Source organism: Rissa tridactyla, chromosome 11, assembly GCF_028500815.1.
Source record: "Rissa tridactyla isolate bRisTri1 chromosome 11, bRisTri1.patW.cur.20221130, whole genome shotgun sequence".
NCBI classification, from domain to species: Eukaryota; Metazoa; Chordata; class Aves; order Charadriiformes; family Laridae; genus Rissa; species Rissa tridactyla.
The window spans coordinates 20,338,086-20,349,884 of record NC_071476.1 but is presented as its reverse complement, the minus strand read 5'-3'; the positions used below and the strand labels follow the sequence as shown (position 1 = coordinate 20,349,884).

Here is an 11,799-nt window from a genome sequence, read left to right as displayed (position 1 = left end):
CCTTCCCCATCAGCTGCTCCAGTGGGGGATGACATGTCCTTGAGGCTGGGGACAGCGGGGGCGGCCCCATGGACCACCCTGTGGGTAGGGTGTGGAGAAAGGGCATACAGGGGCCCTCAGGGTATGCAGGGACGCTCTGGCCCTGCACTGTGGACCATACCATCCCCTTGGGTGTCTCTGCCTCTTAGAGGGAGCTTTTTGACTAAATATAAACACCACTGCTGATGGGAAGGTTGCTGAGGTCTGCAGCGTGAGCGGCTGGAGGGGCAGAGCAAAGGGGGCTGGTAGTGCTGGTGGCAGCTGGCGTGCCAGCATTTCCATCCCGCCTTGCTGGAGGCATCAGCACTGGTGAAGTACGCTCCTCTGTGGGGCCAGATCCTGGCTCACCGCCGTTGGGCACCCAGCAGCATCTCTATAGACCCCTCATAACCTGCTTCTGGGAGCTGTGCTCCTCCCTGCATGCTGGGAGGACAGAGATGGGCTGCTGGAGAGGAACACGTTGCCCGAGAGTGGAAGGGATACCCTGGGATTTCCACAGAGTGGTAAGCTGCAGTCCCATTTGGTGGCCCGGCATGACGAAGAGCCGGGCCCAGCCCCCACAACCCACATCCTGATGGCTGCTGACAGGCCAGTTTGGTGCAGAAAGCCTTCTCCTCTGCCTTCCTCCTCCCTCCACAGTCACCTAAGAGCCAGGAGTGGGGCTCGGTTCCCCTGGCAGGGGGGAATCCCCTGCTCAAGCCCCTCTGCTGAGCTCCAGCACCCAGTTCCCAAGGCGGTATGTCCCTTCCCAGAGCCTAGCCGGGTGGACAACCTGAGCCAGGGCATCCCTCAGCCATGAGACCACCCTGGAGCCAGACACCTGACATGGGGCTGTGTCAGAGGGTAGTAGGGCACAGCAGAATGCCGGGGCACTGGCAGGGCACTGGCAGCCGTGACATGTGTGCTGCGCTGTTTTTTTTCCTGAGGGCTTCCTAACAGCCCACTTTCTACAGTGCAGGTTTCAATGCCTCCGCTTGACTTCTTTGATGTCTGCCAACCTGCCGATGCAATCTATATTTAGATGCTAGCCTTCTTGAGCCGAGGCAGAGAGCCCTGGCATATCTACAGGTTCGCACAGCAGGAAGGTCTTGCCTGCTCCCTGGAGGAGGCAGATGGGCAGGATCAGAAAACACCCCTTGGGCTGGGGGAGTGGACTTCTTGAAAATGCTGACAAGAGCTGTAGGAAGCAAAGATCAAAGTGAAGGCTGGATCCTTCCGGCACATTGGCCTGTGAGGTCCTTCCACTTTCTTGGCAGCACCCATGATGACACTGTCCCTCAGGGTCCATGTCTTCAGCTGCCCGCCCATCCATCCATCCATCCATCCATCCATCCATCCATCCATCCATCCATCTATCCATCCATCCATTCCTCCATTCATTTTTCTGTCCCTCCATCCACTCCCTCTTCCCTCCCTTCCTCCCTCTTCCCCTCCCTCCTTTCTTCTATGTATCTATCTGTGTCCAGCTCTGGAACCCTCAGCACAAGAAGGACATGGACCTCTTAGAGCGGGTCCAGAGGAGGGCCACAAAGATGATCAAAGGACTGGAGCACCTCTGCTGTGAGGACAGGCTGAGAGAGTTGGGGTTGTTCAGCCAGGAGAAGAGAAGGCTCCAGGGAGACATTAGAGCCCCTTCCAGTCCCTGAAGGGGGCTTACAAGAAAGCTGGGGAGGGGCTGTTGGCAAGGGCATGTAGCGGTAGGATGAGGGGCAATGTTTTTAAACTAGAGCAGGGCAGGGTTTAGATTAGCCATTAGGAAGAAGTTCTTTACACTGAGGGTGGTGAGACACTGGCCCAGGTTGCCCATCCCTGGACACATTAAAGGCCAGGCTTGATGGGGCTCTGAGCAACCTGATCTAGTGGAAGATGTCCCTGCTTACTGCAGGGGGGTTGGACTAGGTGGCCTTTAAAGGTTCCTTCCAACCTGACATATTCCATGATTCATTCTCTCTATCTATCTATCTATCTATCTATCTATCTATCTATCTATCTATCTATCCATCTATCTATCTACCTACCTACCTATCTATCTATCTACCTATCTATCCATTCCTAGCCATCAGGCTTTGCTGCACCCTGGGGCAGCTTTTGCTCTACCTTCAGCCCTACCCGAGCTGGAATGTGCTGGGGGATGTGTGTGGTGATGGTGGGAGCATGTCTTGGGAGCAGGACAGGGTGAGGGACACTCAGGGCTTCTGCCTAGAGGGCAAATGCCACATTGAACAACTGGAAATGTGGGGTTGGGACTGAGCCCAAAGGGTTTGCTGGGGTACGTCAGAGAGCTGAGCCCTTGGGAGGGCTTGGTGGAGGAGCGGGGAGGGGGAAGATGGAGTCTGTTGGGCTTGGAACCCTGCTGGACCTCTCCATGCAAGAGCCCTGCTGAAGGCCAGTCCGTGAGATAAGATGGGCTGCTGGGGGGCTCCCTGCTGGGCTCAGGATCCCGGTGTGGGTGAGAGCTGCCCAAGACCTATCCATGAGTTCAGGAGATGCAAAGTGTGAGATTCCAGGGATGGGGTTACATCCTCCCCCAGACACTAGGGGTACTGGAGTGGGCTGTGGAGCTGTGTGTGGGCAGGACAAGGGGGCCCATCCCATGCTCCCCCTGCCCCTCATCCATCGGGGGTCTGGCTGACATCACTGCCTCCGGGCTAATCTCTCGTCCAGCAGCAGCTTCCCGTTTCCTTTCCAATCTCTGCATGGTGGGGCGGCTCCTCTCTGCTCGGGGCCAGGCAGGAAAAGCCATCCAGCTGGGCTCTCGTGTGGGGCTGCAGCCCCCCGTGTGTCTGGCCGTCACCCCACTGGGCTGTGGGTCACCCGTTCCCCCAGCATCCCAGCGGGGACACTGGAGGGCTCTGGTCCTCCTACACCCTGCCTGCCCCCTCCCTCACTTAGGTGCCTGGGGATGCTGGTGCACGGTCCCCTTCCTGTTTGTGAGACAGGAAACCCAGCAGTGGCACAACATTCAGTATGAAATCACCGCGATGGGGCTCCTGGCACCCCACAGGGTGTGGGGCAGCCCCCCCTCCCCAGCCTCACCCCTGGCTGGGCTGGTGCTGGGGGCCAGGAGCTCTGCTACAGCCCAGTGCTGGATGTGGACCAGCGTCTCTGCCACCCCAGTGGCCCTTGTCCTCCCCATGCACTCGATGTCACCACCACCCTGGCTGTTTTGGGCAGCCTCCTGGGCTGAGATGTCACCTGCCCTGGCAGCGGCTAGCTGGGGAGCGGGGACTCCCCGCTGGCCTCTCGGTGCTCACTCAGCAGCTCCTTACACTTACGTAGGGCTGGCTAAAAATAGCCCTGCAGCAGAGCCGCAGCCCGGCTGCTGCAGAGAAACATCCGGGGAATGAGAAGAGCTGAGGCCGTTTCCCGCAGCACCGAGGCTGTGCAGGGTAGTCTTCACCCTAACATCCTGCGGGCTCGGGGTGCCAGTGGGTTCTGTCCCATCAGGGCAGCACCCTGGAGTGTTTCTGCCCCTTTTTCTGGCCACGGTACCCTGCCCAGCTCTACCATGTTATTGCAAATTGTTATTGGGGCAATTTGGGGCTGGGATGTGTATTTCATGGGTAAAATCTTCCCTCCTGTGGGTGTCCTCCGTCTGCTGACATGGTGGGAGTAGCACAGGGCAGAGAGGACTGCACCCCTTGCTATAAGCCCACTGCGAGGCACGTCTCCTGCCCTTGGATTTTCTGCATTTTCCCTGCAGAGGCAGCTTCTCGCCCCTGCTCTGCTTGTGCAGCCAGCCCAGCTGCAAACCGTGGGAGCTGGCTGCCCTGATGGCCAGGACCTCCTCTCCCCTCCTTAGAACTCTCTGCAGTGAGACACGTGTGTGTGATGTTCCCCTGGAGCAGCACAGGGGACATACAAGACCTAACGGGGTGGCTAAAGGGGGACAGTGAACATCTGCACCCGGGATGCTGGGGTTGGCATCTGGACAAACTAGGGAGAAGAGGAGCAGGGTGTGAGGGAAGAAAGCACAGGGCAGCAGCATTCACAGCTTGGGGTGGCACCGCAGGGGATCAGGGTGACCAGGGAGCATGAGGCTGGGAGGATCAGGGGGGCCCTGAAAGCCACAGTGTCAAGTGGGTCTGGGCAGGCTGCAAGCCCTGTGTGCTGCCAGGGGGTTGTGTCCCACCACTGTCAAGGCAGAGCTCTGTCTGTGAGACCGGCTGCCACGTCCTGGCCATGTCCCCTGGTCTTTATCTTGCTAGGACAGGTCTGGAGCTGAGCAGCCCAGCACCACCAGCGGAGACGGCCCCGTTTGCATTGGCCTTGCACAGATCAAGCTAAAACCCATCTGGGGCAGGAGCCCAGCAGGCAGCATTGGAGCATGGGGGCGAATACTTGGACGGAAAATCCAGCATTTGTCAGCGTATTCCCCCAGCGGTGTCTGTCTAGACTAACTTCCCGTTGTCCGGTGGAAGCTGCCCTGTGCCTACAGATGCTCACCCGCATGCGTGTGGGTGTGTGGACACCAGCATTCACCTCTCCGGCTCCACCGCTGGCTACCTCGCCCCCTGCTGAGGGTCACCCCTGGGTGCTGGGAAGGCTGTGCTCCTGTCCCACCCAGGACCTAGTGCCTGGACAACCTCAGGGTAGGCTCAGTGCCAGCTTCCTCGCCATCCCGTGCCAGCCCAAAGCTCTCTCGCACACACACCAACCCGTTTATTGTTGTGCCGGAAACCACAGCAGCGGCAAACACCGAGAGAGTGGGGACAGAGGCTGCCCAAGACCCCACTGCCAGGACAAGCCCCCCCCCGCCACCAAACACCACCTAGGGATGGGGTCCCCAGATCCAGCTGGGCTAGAGCCAGCCTGCAGAGGTGAGCCTGATGACCAGGAGAGGACCTGGGAGGGCTCCCTGAGATGGGGGTGCGGGGTCACACAAAGCCTTGAGGGGGACTTGGTGGGCTGGAAGGGGGCCAGTGTGATTGTGGGTCTGGAAGACCCAGACCTTGGGCCAGAGAGGATCAGTCCAAGCTCTGTTCTTCCACAAAGCCTGGTCAGGATGTCCCAGAGACCCCCCACTGCTGGACCTTTGCGGGATACCCCTTACAGTGGGAAGCTCTTACAGTGGCAAAGGGATATACTGGTGCCAGGAAAGCTCCTACCCACCCCATGAAGGATTGTCCCTCTCTTGCCCTGCCCAGCATCTCTTTGGGGCACCCGCTCCCACTGCTAGCTCTACCTCCTCCATGGGGACATCTCCATGGGCCCCCATGGGCGCAAGGGGGACCAGGGTACCTGTCCTCCCTCTTTCTAGCACCCGTGCTGTAGGTTCCCATGGGACAGTACCCTGCTGCCTGTGTAGGGGGAGTCTATGATGAAGAAGATGGAGAGCAGATGTGATTATTGGGGTGCAGGGGGCCATATTCTCACCCAAACCCCCCATATGCCAAGCCCAATCATGAGGGGGTTGCCCTGCAAGAGGGCTGCGGCAAGGGCTCAGGCCTCATGGTCACTGGTGCTCAGGTGGTCCTCGGTCAGCCCCGTCTCGTCGATGTTCTCCAGTGAGTCAGCGTGTTGCACTGAGAGCTCGGCGAGGCTGACACTGGGCAGTGTGTTCTGCTCCGGGTACACCCAGGGCTTGTATCCGGGGTCATGTTTGCGTTTCCATTCCGGGTACTTCAGCCCAGCCTTGTAGATCTTCTTCATTGCCTGTGGGCAGAGTGGGTCCAGCCTGTCACAGTGCCCTAAGTCCCCAGTGGGGATGAAGCCACCCCATGGGCACAGCTCCCAGCTTCCTCATTGCTTGCTTTTTGGGGGTGCTGGGAGGGGATGGAGGTCTGGCTTGGACCACACAGCCTCAGCAGCATGCCCGGTGCATGCCCTGCGAGCCCTGGGTCACCCAGCACCCATCCTGCCCCTACCTCGGGGACAGCTCATCCCTCACGCCTGTGCATCCCACCACCGGCCACGCACCCTGCTTACCTTTGGTGCCACAAACTGGGAGACACGGTTCACCACCCATTTTGGCAGCGACCCTGCAAAAACCCAAAGCCCCACCACTCAGTCAATCTGGGTCAGCCCCAGAGGAGGCACCATGAGCCTACCGTGCCCCGTGCCAGACTGATCCCCACCAGGGCTGATGGCACCTGCCCCACACTGTGCCCTGGGAGGGGACCTCCTTCTTCCCTGGGTTGTCCCCACTTCCCAGTGCCCTCTGGACCTCCGGGTGATGGAAAGCCATGATGGGTCAGCTCTGGGAGTACAATGGGACCCATCCCCAAAGAGACATGCTGTACCCTCCCCTCCTGCTGGCACTCACCACGAGGGTCCACCTGGGTGAGATAATAGAGGACACAGGCACCATCACCATTCGCCTTGATCAGGTATCCTGTCTGCAGGGACACGGCCCTCACAAAATCCTTCCGGGGTGGGTATTTCTGCAGAGAGATGTCATTCACCTCAGAACCTGTCCAAGCCATTGACCAGCCCTGCCTGTGCTTGGTGGCCCATGGGGCCAGCACCCCTGCCAGGGCTGGGGCCGGCTGGGGGCTCACCGGGTGCTTGACGCTGTAATTGATGATCATGTAGTCATTACCCAGGGGCAGCCAGGAGCGTAGGGTGACGAAATCCCGGTTCTTCAAGGGGCTTGGGCATTTCCCTGTGGACAGACCTTGTTACACCCCAATCCATTGCCACCATGGCCCCACATCCGTGCATGCAGCTGGGGGGTCAGGGAGGAGGGCCCTGGTGGTCCCCAGGGGCTGGGGGATGCTCACAAGAGTAGTATCCCACATCAGCATTAACGGTCAGGCGCCCGATGTCGTAGGTCTCGATCATGTTTGAGTCCCATTTCTTGCGGTAGCGGGTGTCGTGCAGCACATCGTAGAGCGTCTCAGCAGGGACATCCTTGCAGGAGATGCGGGTCTGTGGGGAGACGGGCAGTTGGGCAGGGGGGCAGCACCCACCCTCAGAGCACAGAGCTGTGCCCATCTGGGGACAAGGACTTCAGGCTGTTTCTGTGTGTGGTGGCATGGCCCTGTGCTGCTATAAAGCCACGTGGACGTGTGCCATGGAGGATGCTCTGCATCTGCTTCAGGCCAGGCCAGGCAGAGCCACCAGCCCCACTGTCAGCATGCAGCAGTGCAAAGGCAGGAGGGCAGCAGGGGCAGAAGGACCCTCTGGCCTCAAACGGAGCCAGCGGGTGGTCCAGGCTCTGATGCTGGGGTACCCCAAACCCAGCCCTGTCCCCTCACCCCATGTTCCTGGAGGGCAAGCAAAGGGATGTTCCTGCCCTGGCACAATGCTCTCGGGTGCAGGGTCCAGTCCGGGATGGTTGGTGGGGCCTCGGCTGTAACTGGAGCCGTGGAGCTGCCCGACCGCGCCAGTGAATGCATTATTGATGAAGCCGGCCGCCCTGCTCCTCTCAATGTTGGGAGGAAGGAGATGTCATACACTCCTTGTTAGAGGCCTTGCATCTTTGATGAGGTGTTCAGCAGGGCCGTGTAATTGGAGATGGCCCTCTGAACATGGCAGGTCCCATCAATCTCAGGCAAGCTTTCCCCGCTGGCCTGGGTGATGTTTTCTGCCTGGTGTGTTGGACTCGTGCCCAGGACAGGCTTGGAGATGTGCTGCACTCCCCGGGCCACCGTGGAGGAGTATGTGGGAGCACCCAGCCACCTCCTCCTGCTCCTCCCCCCCAGCCACCCCTGCCAGCTGGGTCTGGAGGTGCTGATGCTGCAGGGTGAAGGATACCTCCAGATGCAGTTAGAGCTCATGATCCTCCTGGACTCATGGAAGCTCTAGTCATCACAGTGGGACCGTCACAGCCTTGCAGTCATAAAATCCTCCACTAAAACCTGTCCACCACCCCTCTTCAGCCATGAATGAACAGAGGCTGCGCAACAGCTTCAGCAGGCACAGCAGGTAGTCAACCGGGACGGGGAAAGTGCAGAGCCCAAACCCAGACCATCCACCTGAATTCAGGTGGAAAAAATCCCAAGCTCCAGCTGCTCAGGGACTCTCCAGGTTATGCCTGCATTAATGGAAAGACTGGGGCTCTTCTGACCCCCAAGCCCCAGCCTGTGCAGCTCAGGTCTCCTGCACAGACTGGGTGGGATCCTCCATCCCACATTTCTGGAAGGGTCCCTGGGCAGTGCTAACCCCTTCACTGTACCCAGGTACTCTCCAGAGCAGGAAAAAGCCTCACCAGGGAGGTATTACTTGCAATGAACCTGGCTGGGCCATGGTGCTCAGACCCCCATGAACCTTCCCGGGATCCCCTCTCTATGGGGCTTGGTGATGGTGGCAAAGGGGGATAGAACTGCATCCCCTCTGCTGGGCTGTGTTTGTTTGAACTTGGCTGGACTTCACGAGGTTCCTGCCAGCCCATCTCTCCAGCCCGTCCAGGTCACGCTGAGCAGCAGCCTTGTCTCCAGCACTGCAAACGCTCTCCACAGTGCTGCCTGCTGAGAGGGCACTCGATCCCATCATCCCAGTAACAGGGCGAGACCCAGCAACTGGCCACCATCTGGACTCTGCACTGCTGACCACCATCCCATGAGCCTCGTGGTGAGCTGGTTTTCCACCCACCTCATAATCCGCTTCTCCAGTCCAGATCTCACCAATGTGGTGACAAGGAGACAACAGGAAACCCTGTCAAAGGCTTTACAGAAGTCAAGGTTTGGGGCTTTCACTGTTCTGCCTGTACCCACACAGCCAGTCCTATCAGTCAGGCTGGTCAAGCATGATTTACCCTTGGTAGGTCCCTGCTGCTGTTACCATTGCCCTTGTCCTTCAGAACATGGCTTCCAGGAGGATGTTCTCCATCACCTTCCCAAGGATGGAGGTGACACAGCAGCCCATAGTGGCCTGGAGCATCCTTAACCTTCAGGAAGATGGATGTGATATTTGCCTCTCTCTAGCTATCCGGGACCTCCTGCAGTCACCAGGACTTTTCAAAGAGGCGTTGGCCAGATCCTTCAGCTCCCCCTGGTGTATCCTGCCCAAACCTGTGGACTTGTGCATGCCCAACTGACTTAAGTGCTCCCTGATCCTACCCAAGAAGCTCTTCCCCAGATCATGGTGGCAAGGTGGCGTGAATTGCAGCTACACCTCTGCAGAAAGCGTTGCTCCTCCTCCTCACCTTGACCCTGAAGGGCCTTCATCCATGGCAGCATTGCAATGACTGTGTGCTCCACTCCACAGCTGCACATGCTGGTGTGCAGGCATCCAAGATGGGCTGCCAGTTACTCTGTGTTCAGGAGAGCGGTGCAAGAGCCTCCTCCAGCATACTGTGCCCCAGGCACCTCCTCACCACTTCTCCATGCTTTCCCTGCTCTTCAGGTCATAGTGACCCTTCCCTGGCACTCCTAGGTGAAAGGCTGTCTGTCCTGTAGGCAAGATGCTCCGGCCCTACTTGCTTAGGCGGATCCCATCCCTGACCAGCAGTCCTGATGGTGGCCAGAAAAGTCACAGCCCTGCCTGTGACACCAGCCATGGAACCAAGCATTGACCAGAGGATGCTCTCAAGCAGGGCTTACCCTGTAACAGGGCTCCCATCCCCCTTGGCTCCCATCCCCTTTGCCCCCAGCACCCTGTAAACACTCTTGATGTACTCAGGGTCACCTGGCAGTGTCACTGGTGCCATGTAGATGAGCAACAAGGGGTAACAACCTGAGGGATGGTTGAACCTCTGTAGCATCCCAGGTCTGGCCCCTGGCAAGTAACAAACCACGCGAGACAGCACATGGGGGGGTGTCTTAAACTCTCTGGGATGCTCAACCAAGTGCAGGATGGGAGGTGATGTGCCCCAGGATCAGGATGGTGTGACCAGGGGAGAGGCAGCAGGGAGGCATCCCACCAGCCTGTCTCACACCCGGGGGCTCCCGGCAAGGCCGTCTCCATAATGTAATTGATCCCAGGGTCTTCCCGCCTGTGTCTGCACCACGGGCAGCCGCAACGTGAGCCCACATGTGTGCGTGCATGCATGGCAGGACACCGCAGCGGGCATCCCAGCAGGTCGAGAGGCTAAAGCCACGGGGCAGGCGGCGAGAGCCTGCAGAGAAGCTTGCCAGCTGGGGAAGCGCCTCTGGGGATCTAACCCTGCCAGCCCCACCATTTGGGGCAGAAACACCCCCAGGTAGGCTGGACAAGGGTGCTGTGCACTCCCAGGATGGGCCAGCACACCAGGGACCCTCGGGACCAGCTGGGCACGCAGCCTGGGGAGGGAAGGGCTGGCAATCCTGCAGCCGCCGGCGTCTGCTTACCTTGATTTTCTGCACGGTGCAGCTTTCCTCCTGGCCCTGACTCCACACGGTCACACCAGCCTTGTTATACCGACAGTGCCAGCCCTCCAGGCTCTCGCACTGATCCCTGAAGGAGCTGAAGTCGGAGTCATCTGGAATATAAACCATCTCTCCTCCTCTGGACATGGGGCTGAGCTGCCAGACCCAGGATGCGGGCACCGGCTGCAGGCAGGCTCCTTCTGCCTCACCTCCTGGGAAACCTGGCTCTGCCCTTGAGCTCTGCCTTGCTGGGTGCCTCCTGCAGCTCACATCATCCTCCGAGCCCTGAGCCCGTGCCCCCGGAGTGGACACCAGCCGCCCAGGCACACCGGGATGGGAAGAGACCTCCAGCCACCCCGGCCACGCTGCGCCGCACAGAGCAGCAGGGAGGAAGGCTCTTTCCCTGCAGTTGCTATCGCAGCTGCTGGGAGCTCAGATGTCTTCTCTGGCTGGCTAACCAGGATCACATTTCTCTCTGGCTGGCTGGCAGCTCCTCTATTATTCAGCAGGTAGCAGCATGCAGGTGGCTCGGTTTTCAGGGTAGAGCTGCCCCAGGCTCCCTGAGCCCCCCGGCCCTGCCGGCCCCGCTCTCCCCTTGCTGGCACACTAACAATCTCTGTGCCTGACTTTGCAGCACCAGCTCACTGGCGGGATCAGCTGATCACTTGCCAGCAGCCCGGCGGAAGAGATGGGCTTCAGCATCGGCAGGATGCGGGCCAGCGCGGGTCCTGACACGCCTGGGATGGGGCCGTGGTCCAGTGCACAGGACCTTGGCTGTCAAGGTGTCCTGGGTCTGCAGGGTGGGCTCCTGGCGTGGGAAAGGGAAAGAATTTGCAGGTGGGGAGGTTGGCCCTCACTGGGCTCACGGGATCCTGGTGATGCTGGTGGGAAGGGACCCCTGGGGGTCTCTAGCCCACTCTCCCACTTGGAACAGAAATGCCACCAGGTGGGTAACGTCATCCATGGCTTTACCCAGCTGTGTCTTGAAGGACGAACTTGCTGTACCTCCCTGGTGGCACGTCCCAGAGCTGCACCACCTCCCCAGGAAAAAAATAATAATTCCTACTGTCCAACCTGAAGCTGCAATTAAAGTCCTTTGTTACATCTCATGCCCTACCAAGAGAGTGTGGCTCTGTTCCCTTTGCATCTGCCCTCCAGGTAGCTGCATGATGCTGATAGATCCCAATCCACCCCTCTTGTATTCTCAGGCCCCAGCCCTGCCAGCAGCAACTCCTGGTCCCTCTCCACCTTCTCCACCTCTCCCTGAACTGGGGGGCCAGTCCAGGCACAGCATCCAGCTGGGGGTTTTCTGGTCCTGTGCAACCCATTCTCTCAGGCTGCTAGCCACACTCCACCTCATGTCGCCCAGGATGCAGCTTGCCCCAGTTGTTCAGCCTCTTGTCCAGGACCTTGTCTGAGACCTTGTCCCTGGTCCTTTTCACTGGGACCCTGCTTAACCCCTCAGTCCCCAGACTGGGTGAAACCTGGGGTTATCTTGCCCATCTTGTTGGTGTCCACAAGGTTTCTGTTG

The 11,799-nt window shown here is 59.2% G+C and overlaps 1 protein-coding gene across 1 annotated transcript; it reads right to left on the bottom strand.

Moving 5' to 3' along the window:
- Positions 1–5,481: 5,481 nt before the first annotated feature.
- On the bottom strand, positions 5,482–10,415 carry LOC128916165 (START domain-containing protein 10-like). The gene is made up of 6 exons (XM_054217482.1): positions 10,251–10,415; positions 6,762–6,909; positions 6,540–6,643; positions 6,305–6,422; positions 5,968–6,020; positions 5,482–5,694 (listed from the first exon to the last, which is right to left on the bottom strand). The coding sequence occupies exons 1-6, from the start codon at positions 10,413–10,415 to the stop codon at positions 5,482–5,484; spliced, it is 801 nt and encodes a 266-aa protein (XP_054073457.1).
- Between the last annotated feature and the right edge of the window lie 1,384 nt (positions 10,416–11,799).